Consider the following 25,316-nt stretch of genomic DNA (forward strand, 5'->3'; position numbering starts at 1 on the left):
GTGCAATCTGTATGTGACAGGGATATTTGGCCAAGGGTTCGGCGGCTGTAAATTGGGGGTGACCTCTCCTCTGTCAAGGTGAGTCCCCACAAGCCTTGAAGGAGTCAATAAGTTCAGACATGGCCTCTTGCCAAACATATGCCCATCTAGTCGGTGGCCTCATGAAGATCTGCGACTGCCCCCACCATCTCCCCATCAATGAGTGTGTAAGATGTCCAGTCTGCGCAGGTGAGTTGGTGGCATAGCCCCTGACTCAGCTCCCTGGCAAAAACATGCATTCAATGAAGCATCCCGATGTACGGCAGTAGCCCGGGATCCGGTCGGGGGCGTTTGCTGGGAACGGTATCGGAGCCGGAGGTAGTACCCATCAAGTCTGACATGTCCGAACGCCTACCCTCATCTTAAAAATGTGAGCGAGAGCATGTTCGGCAGAGCGTCTGATGGCTGGGTCGGTCCCCTCTGGGAATGCCTGTGGGTCAGCAAGAAAGGAGTCGATACCCACAGCGAAGGCCGGACTATAGAGTAAATTCCTGGTACTGGCCGGGAAGTGGCATGCCTTGAATGCGAATGACGCTTCCTGCTTCAAGACCGAGGGTCACAGTGGAGACCACCCGCTCCATCTGCATTTGGTTTACCCAGCCTGCAAGGGACGCAATTTGTCCTGACAGGCCCTCAACCAAAGCCCTCATCTCAGAGGCAAACCAGGTGCCATGCGAGAACAGGTCCACGGAGGGATCCGCAACGAGCCCCATAGGAGTAAAAACCTCCAGCGGCACAGCCTCACCATTGCCGGTATGATCGAACAAACCGTTGCCTGAAACAACAGACTGCAAAGATGCCCTCCGATCAGCAGGGGGGGACAGAGAAAACTCGGGACCTCCATTGTCGACCCTCTCACTCAACACCACGGTACTAGAAGCACTGGTAGACGAGTGGGAGGACTTTCTGCTCATGCAAACACACTGCTCACTCACACCAATTTTACCGGATGCGCGACTGCTACGAACTCCAGCGACGTGGTCAGTCTCAGTTACTTGCACGCAGCTCTGGTACATATCCCAGGCCTCGGAACCCCAGTTGTGACAAATATTTTCTCGACAAAACCCTGAACCCCGTACACAGTCTAAACACATATAGCATTTTGAATGTGGGTTCCAAGCTGGTAATTCCTTACTGCAACTGCTGCATAACCGCCTCGATGTTTGAGGTGATAAAACTGGTGGAGAGGAGCCTCTGGCACATTGGTAAAAATGAACAAAACATGCATGAGGGAAGCGAGTTACAGTTGAAAGCTGACACAAAGAGAACTAACGACGTGGTCAAATCTGCGTCGGGAAGTTTTTATCCTTTGTTGTAAATATATACACACAAAAAGGGGCATCACAGGGATAAAAAATAAGAAAGACTTTTCCTACCAGCCACAGTGTCGGCTGCCACGGATGTGGCAGCAAGCCAGAGTGAAAACCCAGACAGGAATAGGATCATCGATCAACACGTTGCAGGGAGAGAAAAAACAGAGTGATTAGGAGGCCACTATGTCTGCGCCTCATAGCCTCGGTCACTTGGTCCGTGACATGAGGGAAAATCTTGAGGTCATGGGGCTTCCCCTGACCTAGATTTATTTCTCCGTCATTGGCTGAATCGCAGATTAATGCCTACAGTTCAAAATAGTCATTTTGACTGATTGGAGTCTATGGTGGGTAATTGAATGTAGTGAATCTAGAGCCTTTTTCGTGAGCTTCCAAAAAGCATGTACTTAGCTGTTCAGTCAATTTTTTCCAGAGCCTTTGTCTTGCACCAGAAGGGGCGTGACGTTGTGGGACGAACCAATCACCACAGCGTGTCTCAACGAGTGTCAATCAAAACGATAGCCACGAGGCAAACTTTTCCATTACGTCACAAATACAGGTTGCCATAATAAAAATGCATGGGCTTGTAATATCACGTAATAACAAGGTATATACAGAAAACTACATATACAAAACCCTGTGTCACACCTCCCTGATGAACACAAAACTCGCACTATCAACAGGTAGCATTGACACTGTTTTAGCAACCGAGTAACTCGATGCTGACACAACACTGACATCTCTGATTGCAAATACCCCAATAGAGGTACAGCCTGTTCCATGTCATCAACTTACAGGACACTTGAATTATTACTTAAAGAGTTTTTGAAATAATTGTGATTAATGTTGCAGCTTTTTCTCAACAGATCGATAAACATTACAAGCTTAGTTATTATTTTTAGTTTGTTTTTCTTTTCAGAGCTTAATAAGTGGTTCTACCACCATGTGTGATTATTGTGTTTACGCCCTCTTCGCTTCACACTATTCTACACATACTCAGTTCACTTCATTGTATCTTTGTTTCTGTCTAATAAGGCCACACCGACTTGATTGTATGGATGACATCCACGCGCGCATTAGTTTTCGCCTTTTCTCCAAACAAAAACAAAAAAAAATCTTCGATGACGAACTTGCCAACTCATATTGTCACAAAGCGCCGGCTTGTCGTAAAACTTTTTGGACTATCTAATCCAACATGGCGACCACGCCACCAAAATACGTGAGCATAACAGTTCACAGGAAAAACTGAGGGATTGTTGTAGACTGGAGCAAGCAAGGACATTTCTGTATCATTGCAATGTTTTGTTAGTTATTGTCATAAAGTAGTGATATGTACATTCCACCTTGACTTGTACTGAAAATGATGTCCATGTTGTACCTTGCATGCTGTGTTTTTGACTGAAGGTACTTCATCATGACTACATGTACTAGAACTTGTCTGAAATGGTTATACCTGTGACAGTAATACAGTACGAGATGTGTATATCAACATGTGCCTCCTACAAATAAAGACTTCTTGTTGTTTTTTGATACATTGTGTTCTGTGGTTCAATTCGTAATAGCAGCTCCGTAGTCCTGTGGTTTTAGCAGGATTTTTTTTTTTGGCAGGATTTTTTTTTTTCGCCCTCTTGCATTAGTTTTGGGGTCTCCAGAGGATGTCATCCATAAAATTAAATCAGTGTGGCCTAAACAGAGTTAGTAGTCCGAACATTGTATACAGCAGGTCTGTGGTCTTTATTGGTGCTATACTTTGTAACTTCTATTGCCTACAAATGCTATGGTCTATATTGTCCACATATATCAAGTTTTGTGATATCTGTATTTCTAGCCTTGGAATTTGCCAAAATATTATGGCAAATGCGTTAATAATTTCTAATATATTCTCTATATTACGTTTCACGCACATAGAACATGGATGTGTTATAGCACCCTTTACAACAGTCAAGTTTTTTAACGCTGTTTTGGAGTTGACAAGGTTCCAATGAAAACGAGCACCATACTGTCACCATACTGAAAACAATATAATTTAACATTATAACTTTTAGTTCATTCACCCTATATCTTGAAAATTGTACTCGCTAATCACACCAAAGTTGACATTTCATATTGATTGTGAAAATGATCAGATAAAAACTGTTTGAGTCCCACACAAGAAGACAATTTCAAGTGAAATATCTTGAAAAATGAACAGCAATTTAACTTTGCCGAGATCCAAAACTGGTTATTCTAATACACTGTTATTGTAACCATACTACAATTTATATCTTATATAATCTGTTTATTCAGTACTGCTGTTCACATTGCTCATCTCTATGTTTAAATGCATAATATACGCAATACATACATTTCTACAAGTTTCAGCTCAGGTAACACGAGTATAAGCCCATTCTTTTTGTTTTAGACATTTTAGCAAGTTGAGGGCATATCAGTGTTGTCAATGTGGTTAGAAATAAAGATATTAAAATATACATGTAAAAAATGTATTTCAACTATGATTGGCCTCGCTGTTTTCATTACTCACAATGAACCCAATGTTGCTCTACTGGAGTAATCCACATCTCCGAGTGTTTGGAAGCGGGTAGCTTTTGGAAAAAAAAAAAAAATTTCCAAATAATTACAGTGACCATGGCATGGGGTGTAAACAGGTGAACTATGTATAAACAAGATCAGCAGACAGCCACAAAGATGTTAAATCATCTTTCACATTCTGAATTTCATATTACCAGTTTTTCATAGAAAATGTTGCTGTTCACATAGCATGAAAGAAATGCCATCATCAATATTCAGAAATTTTCAAGAAATTACATCAGTATGGTATGGTTGGTTGATAACAGACTTGACCTGTCAGGTCAGACGAGTTTGTATATGATCGAGAACATTGTTTTCCCACAAACCCTAATAAATTTTACACTGTAAATGGTATGTAAGTAATATTATACGAAAATGTGGATTTCTTTATTGTAAAAAGTGTTGTAGAAATCACTCATATCATTTCATTTTCCCCAAAGAGGCGTAATATTCCTCCTAATATTCCTCCTGGCACATGGTGAACAATGGCTAATTTTTCAATATTTTTACGATATTAAACAAAAAATTCTTCAACTTTTCTGAGGTGGTTCTCGGGTATACCCACCATTTACTTTCCCATGTGGAGGCCCGAGCTTATGACTGGATATAAACTGTAAAATAATTCTAGCATAATACAGTAAAGGTAGATACAAAAAAAAATTTGAATTAACTGATTGAGATTTTACTCATCTTGAGTAACACTAATATCAGTAATAATTTTTACCTAATGAATATAACTTCATAGAGAACAATCAATTTTGCATATAAGTTTTTGGAGAAGTTTAAAAACTATCAATTTCACAGAAACCCACTAGTCCCGAGCGGAGCTACATCACAGAATGTTCTACTCGGTATGTTGCTAAGACGTGCACCACTGCATCATATATTTCTATGGGTGCTGTTGAACACCGATCAAAGAGCCGGTGAAAACAGCACAGCAACAACTATGGGAAAATCCTGAAGAACCAAATTTATATACGTAGTACATGTAGGGTAATCTTGTACAGTACAGTTTTATTTACAGAGTTCTTCACCAGTTATGGTTGCTAGGTGGTGAAAATGCCGAATGTTCGCTCCTGAGAATGGATGACAATTATGCAGGTAGAGACTGTGGTTAAATACAAGATTTTAATTTCTCAGTTATTGTATTTTAGAACCAGCATTTTCCCTTGCAGCATTGTACAGTCTGTAAAAATCAGTGAAATCTACATAGGCATCAATACGTCCATCTTCATCAGGCTGGTTCGTACCCGTCTGTGGCGGCTGTAATCTCTGAAATAAGAACCGTTCACCATCATCACTGTTCTGAGTATCACTGCTACTCGTCTGTGTGTTGCTACGGCTTCTGTGTGGTGATGACTCGTCCAGTGGGGTGGGAGGTGTCGCGTTTGTTCCCCATGGCAACACACCTCTGGTTGGTGTTGTGCTTTCAGGACTTGAAATGTTAGTTTCAATGTGCAACGGTTGCATGTCCAAAGATGTGTGGCTTTTACTGCTGTTGAGAGGGGTGCTGGATTGCATGTTCGGCATTGGAATGACCAGACTCGTTAATGTCCCACCAGTCGTGTACGGGACAGCCACAGGATTATACTGGCCACCTTGCGTTGGACTCTGCATCCCAAGCGGCATATTAAAGTTCCGTACAATCAGAGTGATGTCATCACGTCGTTGACAATTTTTCGAATTTTCATAATCGCTCATATACGTATCATGGTGAAGTCTTACAACCTTATCAACAATTGCTTGAGCGACGCCATTCAATGTGGACTGTACAGCAAATTCCGTCGCCACCATGTTCGCAATGTCATAATTGACATTTTTGGCATCCGTGGCTTCTTCAAGAGACTTGTAGAGTCCATTGGTGAAAAGTAGCAGAAAACGGCATGATTCGTCAATAGGTAGACCCCCTATTATTTCAGGATCCCCAATGACTGGTTCACTGTGGGCAACACTGCAAGGAATCAATAAAACAGAAACATATATCAGTGTATTTGAATTTACATTAACTTTTGTCATTTTCTCCAATACTTTCCCCAAAAATTGTAACAAAATGAATTAGAAATGATAGAAAATATTTTACATTTTGGCAGAGAAATGAGAGCATTCATTGACAGGCTCAATTATTGAGGGCGCACTCACAGAAGGCATAGATCCAGTTTTGTGAGTTGAATACAGTCACAAAGAGACAGATTGACTTCAGGGAGAGAGGGGAGAAAACATGTTTTGAAGCTTGAATATAATGTAAAAATACTTTATTTTAACTGGAAGTAATTTTCGCTGAAAAGGCTTTCTAGGTCTTTTGCATGGAATTTATTTTCACTGATTTTTGACATGTTTAATGTAAAATATAGGAATAAAGGTATATTCGCTGGAATTTACTTTCACTAAATCATTCCTTCAGCAAAAATCAATTCCAAATGAACCATTCGTTCAGCGAAAATAGCGAAAAATAATTCCAAGTGAAAATAAAGTATTCTTAGTACAGAAACAGGAAAATCATATAGGCTGATGATTTCATAATATCTCCGACTAGACGCAATACACATATCATGTAGAAGTCTTGATAATTAATTTCTACTTACCTAAGAATGTCAAAGTCTTTATAGCCACCTTTCACACTATAGTCTCCAATGCTGCGAGTAGTTTCATGACTTCCTAGTTTCCTGCCTTCTTGTCGTATTTTCTCAGTGTCAAGTCCAAGCTGCGATAATCTCAGCAACTCGTCTTCATTGTCAATGTTGTGATCAACACTCAGCTGTTGAACTATGAAGTGTCCTTCTTGGCCGGCTTTTACAAGTAAAGCTCTACTGTCACCTGAAAATAAAAACAAAGACCATATTTTTGGTTTGTTAGTGAATGAATCCTGGCCAGTAGATTTAGCCTTTCAACTGAGCCTGTGGCACACTCACCAAGGGTAGGAGGTTTAATCCATTTAAACTTGTGTTTCATTGACCATGAATCTAATGCAATGAAAGTAGGAAGTTTGGAAATTTTGACCATGGAAGTTTCAGCCACCATTTGCCAACCTGAAAATTTCGGCCACACACGTGTCTTATATCTGCTGTAATATATATGTTTGTATACCGGTATTTAATTTTATTTTACAACATATTTATATTTATTTACCAATAACTTGCACACTGCAAGTATGGCGTACATGTACTTATTTACTAATAAATATCTACTATTTGTAAAGCTAAATAATTAGAACTAAAATAATGTACATTGTTGTATGTGTGTGTCCGAAATTTCCAGGGTGGCAAATGGTGGCCGAAATATTTGTCTACAAATTGTGAAGAAAAACATCATGGTGGGAATAGTTTTTCATCAAGAGGTTTTTGAAGATCTTCCCACAGTTCCTAATAATTCGACTCGATGAATTCTGATGGTGAGTGCATATTTCTTTCCCTAATCGGCATATGGTGAAAGACAATAGATGTTTGAATAGATGTTCTAGGAGCCGAGTACCCTGGGTGTCATATGTGTACGATAGTTTTTATTACTTGTTTGGCAGAACATAAATGTTATTTCCACAATGTCTGTAAACTTACCAACATTAGCGACATACAATTTGTTATTAACAATCAACGTAACAATGGCTGTAGTACCACCACTGATTTCTGTCTCTAAATGTTGTAACTTGGTAACTGCTTCCGGATACTTCTGACAGAATTCATAATCACTGATTCCCTGAATGAAACAAAATAAAATTCATTAAGATAAACAGTTTAGATGTTATCATGTCATTTGATATTTTAGTTTGAGTGCACCATTTTGTTCACCCCACAGACTATTGATAGGTTTCAGTGTCATGTGATATTTTTGTCTGAGTACATCATCAACTCCACCATTCGTTTTCATTCCCAAAGACTACATTTGTAGGTTTCAGTGTCATGTGATAGTTATGTCTGAGTATATCATCAACTCCACCATTTTGTTCATGCCATGCCAGGCTATATTAACACATTTATGAATTTTTAAATATTTATATTCAAAAATGTATTAGTAGGATGTCACATGATTTTTAAATGATTTTCTAGAAGCAATAGATCAAAAGCCATCATTCATGAACATGTAGCTCATTTGTATACAACCAACTTCGAACAAGCCTACAAGTTGCTGATGAAATCAAACAAAATGTCAGTAGTACCAAAAACCAAAAAATCTTTCTTGTCAACATTTTTGGTGCAATATTTTGAATATTTTTATGTATTTCTTGGATAATTTTGTACCAAAGGGACATAAGTTTCTATTGGCTACATGTCTAGATAAAAAAAATACATTTTAATATATTTATAATATATTTTGTGAAAGGTAAAAGTTGACTTTAGCATTCTAAATGAATTTCATCAACAGACTGGAGACAGGTGATACACAAGTGAAAATAAACAAGAAATTGAAGTAATAACGATAAACATTCAGCAGAAAACTATTGTGACTTTGAAAGTATTATTAACTGTACAAAATTCCAATTTCATAGTACAACACTACTGTTACTGAAAGTCTGATGTTTAAACTAACCTCCGGTATCATCAACTTTAAATTTGTCTTCTCTGCCAATGCCTCGTCTATTGATTGAAAGAACCCCTTCTCAACAGAATTGAATGCCTGCTGTAAGATTCTCTTGATCACGCCATCATCTGTCTCATTGTTCAGTTGCCCTAGCAACAACTCAGCTGGCATCCTCTGAGAGGCAAAGTGAGAAACTCTGCCACCATCATGTCCATCAAAGACACCATACAAGTAGACATCATCTTCAGCTCTACATGTGAAGTAAATAAGAAGTGAATTAAAAGACCAACCCTCATTGGTCAATCAAGATTAATACCTAACGCTTTAGCCAATTAGAAGAGCTAGACCTTGTTTGGCAATAGATTTTGACAACCACACATCATGTAGAATGAAAGATATATGTAAACAAGCTATGCATGGCACAGTCCGTGTTAGTTATCAAATTTAAGATACATGTATATAGTTTTGTTTATAGTAATATAGTTGGGACATAAACATGTCAGAGATATGGATCCAGATTCAGCTTGATTATGATTTTTGATTGACATTCAGTCATCTTGTTTCTGATTGTCAAACAAGTACTTGTCCATTTCGAGAGATATTGCTCTGGAACAGCATTAATTAAAACAAAATGGCCGGCAGTCAGCCTTGTACAGAAGGTCAGAACGTCTGATTGGACCACCTAATTTGAACACTACAACATATATGTACTTGATAGCCCCACAAGGATTGTTAGCTCCAGGAAATACAAGTTTTGATAATGAGGTATGAAAATAATAATGCACAAAAAAATGTTCTCCTCTCTAAAACGTTTTGTGCCTCACCTGAAATGAAAACAGTGATCTTCAAATTCATGCTCTTCAAGACGTCCACCGTCTTCACGGTAAATCTGATTGGTTGAAAACCCAACACCGGATAGACGACAAACTGGAAGATCATCGGTCCAACTCAACGATTGACTCTGGAAATAAGAATACGAAGAACTAACGAGTAAGACCAATGTTTGAATTAATGCAATGTAAAGCTCTAATTTTGTGTAGAATAAATATTCCGTCAAGAGCAAATAAGAATAAGGTTTTATAACTTAGATGAAGCCAAGGACTTATAAGATAAGGATATGCGATGAAGATCTCATGAGAACTGAAGAAGAGTTGTGCGAATAGCGAGACGATCACACAATGGCAAGACAAACAAACAAATGAGTCTGTGAAAGAAAGGGATATTCACCTTTGTATTACAAATTTTTGCGTTTAAGATGTTTCACAATCCCAAAATCAATACGATCGTAACAATGAACTTGAACCTTATCTGCATATTTAGTCAAAAATACAGATATTAATTATTTAGGCCGGCCTACATATTTAAGTTTGTTTTCACACACATAATTTTGGTACATGTAAGTTCTGTTTTATTTTCCAATGTAAAATCATCTTGTGAAAACCCCTTGAGATTTTTTATTGCTTCCTGGTGCTGAAGCAAACAGAACTATATATAGTTCTGTTTATGAACATATGGGCAAAGCAACTATGTTAAAATTGCTTTAAAACATGTTTTATTGGGAGAAAACTGAATGTTTTGAAGCACTAAATAATTTAATTGTAGCATTTAAGGTAGAGATGCAGTTTATTTGGCTTGCTTTTTAATTGAGTAATTAGACAATGAAGATGGTATTATATATCCAACATGTTATATATTTTCTGAAAGCTTATTATACAAACTTTGTAAAACTTGTCTTTATTTTAAATATCCAGAATGCGTTTTTGATTTTGGGTCAAAAATATGCTTTTTTGGACAAAAGTGGTTTAAAAAAAATTAGCTTAAAAACTGCAAGCCCGTTTGTGGGTAAAATTACATCACTGGATACCTTGGTATACTACTAATTCAAATGCGTCCACTCATCTCTCTAACGGCTTTCAAAGTCGCACAGCATGACCTCTAAGTTCACTCTTTTCTATTTTTGCATAATTTATATATCCATGTTAATTGCGGACTTGTTATTTTTGTTCCACTCGCTGTAATAAACTGTCCGGACGCATTTTGAAGGGGGAACACCTTGTCAATAATGTGTGAAAATTTCGAGGCAAATGGCCAAAGCGTCTATCAGCTATTTTAATTTAAAGCCCAAGAATTCACCAAAAATAGAAGACGAGAAAAAGGCTAATTTGCATATTTGCGCGTTAAACCGGGAATTACTGCTTTGTCATACTTTGTCATACTTTCTAGACTATTGAAATTGAAAGTTAACGTATAGACATAGACATTTTATGTAAAATCGTTGGACCAGAACAACTGCTCTTGAATATATAAATCAGAAACACGTCATTCATACCAGTGTTTTGATGGGGTCGGTAAAAACACGTGGCAATGCCCAGTAAATATGACGTCATCTCATGAATTATTAAACAGGAGGCGGTCCTAGGAAGGTGACCTTTTATCACGATCAAAACATCATGGCTTCTCTTCGATGTATTTTCAATAAAAAATCTACGAGTATTTCAGAGCCTATGGTTTACCGTGAAGAGTACAAAGTGGGATATTAAATTATTTATCCTTGATGATTTTTATGTAGTATTGAGAACCAACTCCAGGAAGCGAACGCACAATAATGAATAATCGCGTAATCCTAGAATCGAAACGCGAGGCACAGAAGTTTTGTTCATCGTTTCCAATCCCATTTTTCCCACTGCAACATATTTGTTAAAAGAAATATTTGAATTCTGTTCGTTTTTTAAGGAGGCATTTTTTTATTTTTTCCGATTTTGGCAACGCCTTATTCAGGGATTTTCTAAGACAGTCGCAGACAATCAGCGCACGGATGTACGTACAAAACATGCTGTTGTACTACCGGCGACGGTCGCCTGCAAGAAGAGAGCTCCAGCTCCTAACGTAAAAGTTTTAAAATTTCGACCGGTTTTAAATAATTTGTGTTGGAAATCTGACATGTTTTAAGAGTGCAAAATTAAGGTGCATTTTCGAGCGGTCGAATTTTTCTGAATAGAAATCGGCAAATGAAAAAAATGGGAGTGCTAAACAGTGTGCTTCGTTAGTTTAAAAAAATGGAATGTCCGTCAAATTGACGTAAACTTCCCTATTTTTCACGGAAAAAGCAAAGGTCGTGGCCGAGTTGCAGGCTAAAAAAACTCAAAAATCAAAACAAAATCATCAATTATGACAAGGAAAACAAAACATCAGACGTGGAGAGGCGGTCAGCGCGTCAAAAGAGTTGTTACCGTAATGTATCAAGTTACCTCTCTCTGTGATTTATTTTTCATTGAAATTATTCGGTTGTTTTCAATTAATTTTAGCGTACCTTTGCAATTTATCAGTTGCATTGTCAGTTGTTTGCTTCATTGAATTAAACGGAGTTCGTCCGGTTGCAAACAAAGCTGTCTCGCACCACCGAGCAAAACTTGCGAATGATCGAAGTACAGGTACCCATTGGACAAAAGATACACACAAGTTTGTATCTCCCCGACCCAGTGCAATATATCCGGTTAGAATCAAAGCTCACGTGTCCCTTATTTGAGGGACCAGATTCTGCCGTAATTTCGGGATGGGATTTAGAAAAAAAAATAAAATGGGACTTTTAAGGTGTATTTTGGTGTCATTTTCGGACATTTCAATCATTCCTGATGCCTAAAATAGAGTCTAAGTTTTACCGTAGTCATTGACGCCTATTCAAGAGTATGATGTTTATTGTGACTAGCGTGAATGGGTAAGCTTCGTTTCGACAATGAGCAGTTATCACTGTAAACAATGTTAAATTATTCTTCACATACTCAGTTTATTTTTTGAGAACAATTATTTAAAAATAAAATTTCTCAGTCAATCAGAAACTCGGATTGATGCCTTCAGGGAAAGTCATGTTTGGACGCTCACATCGATTTGTTTTTCGTTCGGTGGGCTGATGCCTTTAGTGTAGCTTTTGCCTCTTCCGACATAGAAATCATCTGAATCTTCTTTCTACCTCTCTTTCTTTTCACACCACGCATAATGTAATGATAAAAATTAAGAAAAACAGTGAGGAAATATAATGTTTGGTTTGCTAGCGAGCGAGAACCGAGTTGAGAATAATTGCACATGCGCGTGAATTGAATGAACTATGACCCGTACAATCTCGATTTGCATATTGTCAATCAAAGGTCTTGTTATTTGGTTACTCATGCAAATTAGGCAATTGGACATAAACATTGCCACGTGTGAGTGTTTTTTATTTTTAACCAGAAAATAAATAGGAATTTTAACGGTGTTCCAATAAGAATTCATTGGTCAAATTTTCACAGAATGTTCTTTAGATAAAAATCTATATAAAAAACGAAAAAAACTATTTTTGATTGAAATTCACAAATAAAGTGCATCTCTACCTTAAATATTGTTTGAAACATAGCAAACATTATTTGGGGTTTTAGAGCATTATTAATAATAATACCATATAGTGCAAATTATTAACACTTTAATAAAGATTTTCTTTCTATTGTCTGTAGTTTTTGATCACTTAACAAGAAATAAAGTCACTGGTTAAATTTATTTAGGATAAAGTTTCTTTTGCACCCTACCCCTAACCCTCAGTCTAATCGTCACCTCCAGCACCAATTTAAATTTTATATACCGGTATGATCTTTAGAAAACTATAGGTGTCCTTAGGAGGGGAATATACAATGAAATTGGGGGTGCTTGGGAATTGGGGTAAGGTTAGGGGGTTGGGTGGAAATAGAATTCTTTCATTTATGTAAATTAACTAGGTTAGCAATACTATTAACACAACAATCTTGTTCTTTCATTTTTATTAATACTTATAAATTGCAAAGGTAGTTGAATCTAAACAGGCAATCAAAAAGCACCGTGGGCAATGACGTCATTTGACAGTGTTCCAATGTTATTACATTGGCCAACTGTGAAATTTATAAATATTTAATAAAAATGAAGAAAAGAGTTTGTTTGTTGATTGCAACTGTACTGCTGAATGATCTAATAAGGTGTTACAACCAACATTCAACGTACACATTGTCAATTTCGCCATCACATCATGACCCTACTCACCTGTAGACCCACTCTGGGGGCACGGTTAGCGGTGGTCAAGCCGTGGGATGACATCTTCCACAGACCCCAAACAAACAAGGACACAAAGAAAAGGTCAAATTAAGTTGGTCGGGTGTCAAAGCTACATCTGATATGTCAGATTATTTCTCCGGAATGCTTGCCTTTTCTTGGTTTCCACGATGACTGGAATATACGTCTGGTAATTGGTGAAATAGTGTGGTATTTACGGTAAGAGGTGCTTCCGGGATCCAATAAAACGGAACATGGGGCTTGGCCCACTAAAGTACCCGGATTATCCCCAGTGCGCTTGCTCAGAAAACAGCTGGTAAACAAATACAACCGAGAAGTCGCACGTGTTTCCGGAGAGTTCATGTCAGGTCAGAAGCTTTGAAGTTCTAGGTCACGATAATCCCGATCACCAGGTATGAGCACAGATGATTCAGTCGACCTAGGTCATGACTGCCCGGGAAAGACCATGGAGCTCCATGGTACGACTGTCACATTCTGTAATTAGAGCTTTGCCTCCACAGGGGACAGACGATTTATTCGTGTGGTTGGTTGCTGAAGCCAAGTGTAACAAGTACAATTTCACATATTTTGAGGGATGGTATGTGTATCCCTGTACATATTCGTTCTGCGTCGTAGACGTCCATGTATTGACTTCAGCAACCAGCCACACGACGGACCACACGAATAAATCGTCAGGCCCCTGAGGTTGCGTCCATGCGAATCCCACGATCTCGCGGGCGGGATGTAAACATACTACCCCAGAAACCCTTTTACAGTTGTGGGGCGACGACCGAATAAACGCACCTCATCTTGCGAGCATGAGTAATTAACGACCAAAACAATAAAACGAATTCTGACAAGTCTGTAAAAGTAAATGCTTCCGGCGATTCGATGACAATTAATACCATCAAATATGTTACATAAATAGTGATTATAATCAATTAATTCAAGAATGGAGTACATTTCCATTTACTCTCTATAAACTAGAAAAAGTAAGGTATCAGAAAGAAAATGAAAATAAAGAACATTTCTTCATGGAATGTCTTACATACTAAATTGTAAAACAAAAGTTATTTAGTAATACGTTGTATCAGTATTCCAAAATAAATAAAAAAGCGATGTTCAGACATTTAAATATATTATGAGTTTGAGCGAAGACATATAATAATAAGTTCAAGAGTGGTAGTCGTCGCGCAGCGCGTGTACGAATTTCATGTAAATAAACAATGTATTTGACACACGTTATATACGTCGCTATGAGTCCCATATCGAACAGGATGCGGCACGACGAGCACCGCCCTTTAAACTGGTGAATATTTATACAAAATGTTTGAAATTAGAAATAGCAACAAAACTGACATTTTGTTGATGCACAGAACCAATCTGATGAACTGATGGCAAAACGAAGAGAAGTATTATCTCTGTATCGTCAGATATTGAGACATGCTCAGAAATGGGAGTCAGAGAGTACACTTCCAGAAGACACAAAAACAGACCAGAGTTACATCAGAGCAGAAGCCAGGTCACTGTTCAAGAAAAATAAAGAGGTATTTATATAACACTTATTTATTTTTTAATTTATATACGTGTATTCATGAAAAAAATTTATTAGCATGTTGCAGTAGAAAAAAGAGGTGGTCGTCGCTCCACATGTACGAGTCTCATACAAACAAGATGGATGGTACAAAAATGTACCAGTTATCACAATGCGATGAGCACACATGTGCAGAAACAATTTTGAATGTTGCACAGATGAGGTTATATAAAAGCCAAGGATGCAAAGCTTTGTATACTCTGGATGAATTCCCTAACTGCCATGAGCAAAACTCGGATGCGTTGCCATAGTTGCCATTAACACTTGCCAGGAGATGAAAAAGTAGGTTCCATAGTTCATGATATTATTCATTAATTCAACAGTTCCTCATTTTGATATTTTTGTTGTTTACAAAAGATAACTGAGATAAATAAGATAGATACCTGCATTAAGGAGGCTGAGACAAGAATTCAGCTTGGTGAGTTATGTACAATTGTTTTAATATAAGATCGCTAAATGATACGTCTTTATGCAGTTACGTACATGAGAATGAATTTTTCCTTCTCGCACATGATTAGTGTATTTGGTTTCACTTAGGGTGCAATATCAACCATTTAATTAAAGACTCACATTGTTCTGTAAACAAATTTAGTTGCATGGAATGCTATACTAATAATTCTAAGCTGATTGAAATAAGATCCTAGTTTGGGCTCACTAGATTTTGCCTCAGTAACCACCAATTGCAAATTGAAAAAGGGAAAACATACCAAACCAAAAAACCCCAGAAGAAAAAAAATATGTGAGGTATGTTCGAACACTTTGTAATGTCATGTTTACTTTATATTGTTACGAGTTTGGTTAGTGAGTGCATATTTACTTAGTTATGTAACTACATGTATTTTAATTCCTTCCGAGGAATAAATTGAAAATTGAAATTGGGTTTTTTGTATTATTATTGAATCTAGTGGACAAAGCACACACTGAGAGTCTTTGCTGTTTATATGTATGTGAATGCATGTATGTATATTTGTGTGTTTATTCCACTGACGTCTCAAGAACCAATCATCAAATGTCACTGATATTTGGTTAATACTTGATCTGGGATAATGTAATTACACTGTACATGATTTTTTTTTTTATTGAAATCTGTGCATATTAATTATTAATTTTCATCCTAATTATCTCAACAACAAAACAACAAATTTCAATGAAATTTAGTAAATAGATGTTTCTGGGGTAATCCACAGACCTGATTTGATTTTGGAAGCAATCTGTGAATATAAATTATCTAATAATTTGTTGCTGTTCTCAGATGTCTCTTGTGCTGCATAGGTGCTTTTGGATAATCCACAGACTTGATTATTTTAGGGTTGTATCCATGCATATTAATTACTTAGTTTGCATCAATTAATTTGCTAATATTTTAATAACTAATCATCAGATTTAAATTAAAACTTGGTGCCCTGGGAAAAATCACAGACTGCAAATCTAAGATGTGACGCACAATTTCAATTATTTCTTTTGCAATTTAATAAAAGTTTTCTTTTAATATTATGAATTTCAACACTATGGATCAGATAGCTTTCACAATATCAACTGTGAAGATTAGCACTATTTTAGTCACAAGGCCTCATGTTGAAGAAAGTTCATCTTTAAATTTATATTAAATTTAAATATTCTCCATCTCAATTTCATATGCCTCTAATCCTCTCAGCGTGCATTTTTTGTCATATATTTAAATTTGTTTTTTATTTTTTGTAATCATAACACAAAATATGATGTGTTTAAAAAACAAATTACAAAATAATAAAAAATATAGTTTAAAACATAAACACTATAAAGTCTATGTTTAAATTAAATGCAATATATGAAAGAACAAAAAATTCATTCTGAACAATACAATATTTTTATCAGATTGCTAATAATTCATATCTTTTTTGTTCAGATATTTAGAATTTTATCAAAATGAATGCGAGATTTTTTTTTTTTTTTTACAGCTTTACATTATAAGAATCCGCATCCTAGACCCGTAAGTAATCACAGTTACCGGTACCATGCATTGCTTTCATCAAGAGGGCGCCCTTCCAACTTGAAAAGGACAAGTGAAGTGAAAAACTGAAATGTTTTCACTGTTTGATTTCACAAGGAAACACTCATCAATTTGGCAATACATGTCATGTTGTCTTTTATAAAACTTATCAAAGCTATGTCAGCTATGATTTTACTTTTTGCACCCTCTTCATGAAATAGATGTATATATTTTGTCAAATTTGTATGCAACATTTTGCAATTTTGCACTTTTTTATGTATTTCTGTATACAAATGTAATTGCTTTGTTAATTTTGGACAGGGACTTTTACTAGGGTGCTAGGTAATCACTGACTTTTACTGGGGTCCTAGGGAGACCCAGTGACGTTTACTGGAATCCTCGAGAAACACAACAGTGACTTTCACTGGGGTCCTAGGAAGTCACAGTGACTTTCACTGGGGGCCTAGGGAGTCACAGTGACTTTCACTGGGGCCTAGGGAGTCACAGTGATTTTTGTGAGTCATCTTCATGAATGCCCTCAAAGTACCAAATTGTGACAATTTATAGTAGCACCAAAAAAAATTACAGAAATTTTTAATCAGGTTTGTCTGCTTTGAATTTCAGGTAAACATTCCGTACATGGGTATGCCACTATCACTGAGTAAAGGCAAGAAATCACAAGACAGACTTAGAAAACAAGCAAAGCCACTTTATTTACACTCTTATGATGAGCAGGAGTGAACTGAACATCTTTTACAACAGTTGATATAATTGGCTAGTCAAAACAACTTGAAATGTAACATCATTTCTGATTGGTTGATAGTTGATCACATGATAGAGTGTTCTCATGTTTTTAAAAATGACACTTTAGAAGCTGCTCAATTCAGCAGTAAATGTACACAAACCAGTTTAATACCTACTGAAAAGCTAACAAGTTTGAAAGTTAAGCTAAACTAAATATTAAACAAAACAGTAATATGTCTTGGGTAAATTATAATAATTGAGTATTTGTTGTATAGATATGGTCATATACATGACTATGAGCCATGGTCATCACTTCTATATTATGTTTGAATGCATGTGATGTTGATTTTAACATGTGCAGTAATGAAGACAGCGCCCTCTTGTGACCAGACCCTTTTCATGAACCATTCATTGCGTTGCTATGATGCAGTTACATACCAAGCAACACTATAAAGGTAGAATGCTGCTCATTGGTTATTAAAAATGTCTCACAATGCTATAGTTTGTGTCAAAATCTGCCAAATTCCCACAGTTTCAATCTGTTTTTTGAGAACAGCTTTCAAAGCATAGAATATGAAATTTCAGCAGTTTTTTTTACATGTAGACCACAGTAAAAATATTTCGTTGTTAATTACCTGCTGAAAGTCAATGTCAATTTTGTACTTCTTCTTGACAATAACAAGGCACTATATATCCTTTTTTTCACTTTATGTGACAGAGAAACAATCGTAAAATGTTCTAAAACATACAAAACATTCTACACATCGATCAGTCTTCATTTCTCAACTTTTTGGAACTTACTTTTGTATTGATACTATATCAGTAATCCATGTAGATTCCATTTCATATGCATATTTATTTTTTATTTTTCACATTTACCATGCTCTGGAAACGAAATTTGGGTCATTTTCACGTGTCTGTGTCATTACTCGGACCTGTCCCAACTGATAGGGTGTACTTCTGTTATTCACGCACTTGAAAAGGATTGACATTTTCAAGGTGTTCAATGGGTGTTAGAGGCTTTATTCAAGGCCTGCTTTGAAGTATGGGTACCAACTTTCAGCAACTTACACGGGCTGACGACACAACTCCAGAAACCATATTAGCATTTTGAACTTTGGCAAAACAGACAGACACTCCAGATTAAAAGGTCTTAGATATATATGTACGTGCATGTTTGAATAAATAGCAAAAAATTATACTTGTTCCTTTCTTTTTTAAATGAATATCTCTAAATCCCTGCTACTGGCTGTCACCGGAGTTTTTTTTTTTTAAATTACTGACTAAAATACAAAGTGATTTTGAATCTACACAATCTTATAAAACAATATAAGTTTGATAGTACTGTTTAGATTCACTTCAGAAATAAACTTTTAAATGTATCAGAACGTGTTTATCATTGAAATTAAAAAAAGTGTAATTTCAGGTCCAGCGTTTTATCGTCTTAACCCTCGAATTGCGCCCTCTGGCGTCAGGGTTTTGCCAGCTGAGGGCGTCATACACTACCGTCGGGTGTTTTATAACACTCTGGTTTCGATTCCAACGTTCAGAAAGCGCAAAAAAAAAACATTTCCTGCCAACGGCGTCTCTTGAATTAAACCATTCCTATATCTAAGAATATAAGTAAGAGCTCCTTTTGAAGCTTTGGGACTTGGTTAAAAGTGTTCTCGACATTTCAACGGATATCGAGACACTTAGTGAATTGATGTAAATGGATGGATTGATGTCATCTCATGCGTCGTACCAATTCATTAACCTTAACCCTTAAACAGAGTATCATCCACAATTACACGTGGTTTTGAACCACAGAACGAATCAATAATACGTATCACATTATGATACAGAACATTGACGCCAAGTATAATGAATGCACCGTGAACTTATTCCGACAACTGTTCATTTCCCGGGTTTCATTCTACCCTCGCGTTGTTAGTCGGAAATTTATGCAGTAAACTTTACCCATCAGTGATCAGTACTGAAGTATAATTAGCGTTTGTTTTATCCCGAATGCACAAAATGTCAAAAAACTAAAGATGTCGGGCGCATCTAACGTATAGGCTTTCAAATAGATGAAACGCCTGGGGGATTGTCACTACTCATTTTCATCGAGAAATCACAGCATTGATGATGTCTAAACTGCAGCATCTTACATTTGTAGATAGAAAGAAAAAGAAAAACAAAATGTGCGGCATCTGTAATTTTGTCACGAACTAATTTTAAATTACCTGATGGCGCTTTTTTAAAAAAAATCCCGATCTGTTCAGCTATGAATAGAAAAACATCGTACAGCTCGTTAGTACAGGATTGTACGTGGGCCGTTGAAAGATTGTTGTGAATGTGTTTTCCAGATTTTCTACGCGATTATAAGCGATAAGCCTAAATTTAGATTTATGAAATTAAATTCTGAAGTTTATAATATGAAACATCTTTTGTAGTTACTATGTATTAAGTAAATCATAATACAGTATGTATACGACAAAACCACGGTGTACTGTTTTACCCACAATTCCCTTGCTGTAGTTCGCTTTAACAATATGCGAAGGTAAGCTTGGTCAACGCTGAGCCCTCAACGGTAACTTTGACCATGATTCATAAAGCTAAACATTTTTTCCGAATTATAAAATTACTAGAACACAAGAGTCGCGGCGACCTTATTAATTACTCTCCTTTTTAAAAAAAATGCGTGGGTATACTCGTGATATCGATATGGTAACGTTGACCTTTCTCTGACGTCATATACGAAAAGAGCGGGGGTAAAATGAATTATTGAATGATTGGGGAAACTGTACACCTCACAATGCAAAGCCTCATTTATATGAATATAGTGGACGAATTAAGTTAATAAAACACGTACACTAGGATTGTTGAGTAAATTATTAGCTGATTTCAGAACAGAATATTTGGCTTCATGCTGTGTCACGTAAAACAAACTATTCAATATTAATATTCAATGTATTGGTCACAATATATATGGTGACGTCAGGCTCAATGTGATTTTCACGTTTGTTTGTTTATTTTGAGCGTGAATGTTGAGTGGATCACAGTCCCTCTATCCCTTTATAGAGGGACTGTGAGTGGATGAATAAAATTAGTGAATCTACACGAGGGTATGCTGTTACCCCCCCCCCAAAAAAAAAGTCATTTGTTTCATATTAGGTGAACTTTACCTTGGCGAAAATCTACGTTGAATTACAGCAACAATTAAACTTGTTGCGAAATTTTTGGCTCGGGTGTTTTTTTTTTCCTTTTATTTTATTATTTTATCACCAAAAGCTTCGTTAAATGTCACGTATGTTAACATGATGAATGTTACAATGACGCGCAGTGGAGTAAAGAAATAACAAATATACATATTCACATAAATACTGCAAAGAATATTCGTACTGTTTTCTGTCTTCCCACGTCAAATACGCGAACAGCTGGAGGGGTGAAGTGGCAAACGAGTATTCTTTGAATTCGACGATGCGGATATTTTAATCATCGATACTACATATATGTCATGTCACGTGAGGTCACCGCGTCCTTTATTTCGATATCTAACAGACCATTGCACAAAACACAATTCTATGCTGTGTTTCCATGGAAACCAGCATGGGCATATTGTAAATTAACAAGACAAAACAAAATATAAAGATATTAGTATCAGTATATTTTTGAAGAAATTGTTAGTTATAAACACTGGCAATTTTTCCATTTTTTTATGATTGGTTCCTATGGTAACCATATGTCATTTGGGAAATTTCCAAAGCAAACATCAATTACATAATTATTAACAATTATTAACCGTTCTACAAATTTTTGAAATTTAATAATATATATTAAATAAATTATTTATCGTCATGGTCCTACGTTAATGTTGCAGAAAATCAAACGAGTGTCCATAAACACGACATCGGAACATTCACTAATAATAACATTATGATAATGGGTAGATATGATTCAAAGAGAACGAAGATGTATAGTGATATCCACTTCGACATGATAGAATTCGACTGGCTGGTTCAAAATAATCACGATGCTGATGACGATGATTTTTGATTGTTGTTGTCGTTGAAATGTTTTGTTTTGTTTTGTTTTAGCGAGAAAGCCTTTTGAAAAATTAGTATATTCTTTTGAGCATGAACACACTCTAAACATACTCGGGAAACTCCCGGATCCCAGCAAATGAGTTCGCTTATAGTTACTAACTGTCAACTGTAATGCCAAGCTCAGCTGTGGTTTTGATTTAACACGTATTCGCTGATGAATAGTTCCCAGTTATAATATGCTTAAGGATACATTGGATAGTTGACAAATTTATGTGTGTAATTAAGATTTTTTTTATTTTTTCACAATTTTAAATAAGTCGATTTTGTTTATGAACGACAGTAGTAGTCACGTGACCGTCGACCACAATGCAATGCTGGTGAGCGACAATTCAATTATGGAACATATAATACGATAAGATTACGTAATGACAGGAGGTTGCCAGTGATTGAAATTGAATATTTCAGTAACACGTACATTAGTCAGAGTACGCCACATTGAAGCACCGCTGATGCACTCTCCAATGTGCTTATTTCCGCTTCAGACCATTTGATGGTTCGACGGGATTTTCTTTTAACGATGTACGATTTTCGTCTTATGTGTAAAAAAAAAATCTTCTGCACGTTATTACGTCATACACTCAACGCCGAGCAGCAAGCAATTCAGAAGATGATATACCTGAGTGACATTATGAGTATATTTTGAGTATACGACGAGAGTGGATGAAAAAGACGCGAGATTTGATATTGAGTTTTTTGGCACCATTTTATCAGATCTAATCAAAACTCGGGGTTTGTCACTGAATGATAAAGGTATGGCTGTGTAGATATAATTAATCCCCAGGAGCTTATCGACCATCGAACAGCCCGGAGTGAAACTCAGTCTCTGTATAATATGAATAATGTATGTTTCACACATGTCAAGTAATAATATAATGGCTTGCCGACAATTCACGCGGTGGGAAAGTTTAAAGGTGAAACAACACCGTTAACACGAACCTACGTCATTCATGGAAGTAGAAAACACAATCTCACCCCTGGGCCTAGTTGCTGCAATGGGAGGTAATAAAAGTGTAAATTCCCGTATCATTTGCCAAGAAGACATTGGCCTCAATTCACGAATGTCACAATGTGGTGTTAGACGAAATGTCGATTTCTCATATTCCGTAGTTCTCGGTAGCTCATAAGAATAGTATTAGTCCCGCAAAATAATATGGTATGTAAACGCGCATCTACATACGTAGCCTGACATGTAGGCGTGAGTGGCGTCCTCGCCGGCCGAACGGCGTCAGATCCTACTGTGTTGGGTTTGGAGCACCGCTGAGGGCGCATCTCACGCGACCTTGTCAGGCTATACATGTGCTGAAAGTTAATTATTAGTGTACCTGTAATTCAATATATAATGTTTTCGTTTTACGGTAGCTAACTGTCTTAACATGTTCCATCGAACACAATTTCTAAAATATACTCAAAGTATTAAAATGTTGGAAGATCCTATTTAGGGGGTACTTTGATGACGTTAATTAACGGCAACGATACAACTCAACAAATCCTAAATTCTTTAGCTTCAACAAGCTCGGATAATCATTTGTCGATTCTAAAAACCAGGTGCATACTTGCCTGGAACTAGACTACTAGTCATTAATTGATTGATACTCGATTTGAGTAGCTACTCATGTTTCGTGCCATTCGCTTGGTGTTTTGCTTCAACTCGTGGCTTCTTATAGGCTTCGAACTACTATTAGAAAACATATCGGGAGCTAGGTCCCTTAGGGTCACATATACAACCGAACAAAATACTAGTAACACACCTGGAGAAGAATAAAAAACCTGGCATGCTTATGTTTCAAATTCTACCAGAGTACCTAACCCTTAGAATTTTAGTGGAGATCTTAGCGAAAACCAATCAGTTTCGAACTGACACATTAATGGAGTGCTGAACTGGATCAGGGTTTTCTAATATTGCCTGTACCAGTGTGGTCCAGCCTCACTGTGATGGTGTTGCTAATACAGATACTATTTTTTTAATCATTTAAAATCGTGCGTAAAAGAATTATATGTGCAATCTATCTCTGTCGACAGAGCGATAAATAGTGTCATGGTATTCGAACGAATAGACTGTAGTTTTGAGAAGTGTTTTACTATTGCGCTCCCACTACTGTATATGAATTAATTTTCTTCACTGTATTTTTTAATTTTGTTCTCTTCGCCGATAATCCGCTAAATTATCCATGTGAACATGTGCAATCATAGGCAAATCCGTGAATTTAAAATCCAGTGAACTGTGCGTAAAAATGTAATATAGACGAAAACGTATATTTTTAATATTGTTGTAGCCACACTGTACACCTAATTGAATTATGATTTATCACATATTAAAAATTGCAGAAAATCGTGATACAACAGTACTCGTGTAATAAAAAATCGAAACCACCAACGCGCATGTGCAGTGTCATTGCACGCATCAATACACAGTATATGCATATTAGAAAACGGCATCAGACGAATACTGAGATGTGTGCTATAAGAACAGGCTTACAGCGTTTTCATTTCATGATAAATTATAGTCCAGTGTATCTGTCAATATGCAGGTATCAAACAACACTACTGAAAATAACATGTTGTGGTCCATATTACAACTTTTAAATGTCAAAACATTCACGGTGAATGAATACATTTCAGAATAAAATGGTTCATATTTCACGATGCTATGCACAGCCACACTGGTGTTGTTGACAACTAAATATAGGGAACACGTAGATACGGGGGTGGGGGTATTGACCAAATTGTACACAAATATAAATACTCTCACGATTTACATTATTCAAAACAGGCGAGGGGATACTCGGTTCCGGTGAGGTCTTACATCTAGAATGATGAAGTAAATATACACGCCAGATAAATATAGACATGTTTTATAAGTTAAAACGTTTACTGTCATTAGATGTTTAAACTGTAGTCGCGCCGAGTGTGACGTCAACATGGCATAGATGGATGCAGTCTATTGAACGTATTGCTCAAAGTAGCAACCGTAGTAAATCTTTAAAACATTACTTTTATTGAGGAACGCTACACTTCAAAACACGAGCAACTCTATACGATGATTATTTTTTATTTTGTAGTACGTCACAGGAGCGTTGAGTCCCTAGAGGGCGCAACTTATAGGGAACGTCATCGATTTGTATTCGACCGGAACCGATTTTGTTTCTATGCTTTAACACTATGAGAAGCTTTAATGCAACCACGTGTGAGTGTTGCCTGTCAACACGTGGTCGTACTGCCTGGGACACGATGTTGGCATGTGAGACTAACCTCCTCCGGAGATGAGTACGCTGTTGATAAACTTACAACTTAGAGAAATTTGACCTCTAATCCTGAAGGGGGAAAATGTACCACACGTTTGGTTTCATTAAAACTGCATAGAAAACATATTCGTCAGGGTGTTATAAAATGTACAATTATATCCAAATTGTTCCCTTTTAGTTCATTTCCGTTTATAGAAAAAA

At 36.7% G+C, this 25,316-nt stretch overlaps 2 protein-coding genes across 3 annotated transcripts; one reads left to right on the forward strand and one right to left on the reverse strand.

The window, feature by feature from the left end:
- Nucleotides 1–3,606: 3,606 nt before the first annotated feature.
- LOC100370658 (TGF-beta-activated kinase 1 and MAP3K7-binding protein 1-like) lies at nucleotides 3,607–13,777 on the reverse strand. The gene is made up of 6 exons (XM_002735098.4): nucleotides 13,470–13,777; nucleotides 9,254–9,390; nucleotides 8,439–8,679; nucleotides 7,469–7,607; nucleotides 6,500–6,731; nucleotides 3,607–5,868 (listed from the first exon to the last, which is right to left on the reverse strand). The coding sequence occupies exons 1-6, from the start codon at nucleotides 13,521–13,523 to the stop codon at nucleotides 5,058–5,060; spliced, it is 1,614 nt and encodes a 537-aa protein (XP_002735144.1). The 5' UTR covers nucleotides 13,524–13,777; the 3' UTR covers nucleotides 3,607–5,057.
- Nucleotides 13,778–13,780: 3 nt separating this feature from the next.
- On the forward strand, nucleotides 13,781–18,984 carry LOC100370509 (LYR motif containing protein 1-like). Of its 2 annotated transcripts, none has more exons than XM_078009562.2 (5): nucleotides 13,781–13,957; nucleotides 14,855–15,025; nucleotides 15,430–15,490; nucleotides 17,010–17,041; nucleotides 17,666–18,984. In XM_078009562.2, the coding sequence occupies exons 1-5, from the start codon at nucleotides 13,925–13,927 to the stop codon at nucleotides 17,780–17,782; spliced, it is 414 nt and encodes a 137-aa protein (XP_077865688.1). In that variant the 5' UTR covers nucleotides 13,781–13,924; the 3' UTR covers nucleotides 17,783–18,984. The 2 variants fall into 2 exon arrangements, with proteins under 2 accessions (XP_077865688.1, XP_002735143.1); XM_002735097.4 differs by having other exon boundaries at nucleotides 13,781–13,891.
- The last annotated feature ends 6,332 nt before the right edge of the window (nucleotides 18,985–25,316 follow it).

The sequence above is a fragment of the Saccoglossus kowalevskii genome, chromosome 8, assembly GCF_978046115.1.
Source record: "Saccoglossus kowalevskii chromosome 8, keSacKowa6.1, whole genome shotgun sequence".
In the NCBI taxonomy this organism is placed as follows: Eukaryota; Metazoa; Hemichordata; class Enteropneusta; family Harrimaniidae; genus Saccoglossus; species Saccoglossus kowalevskii.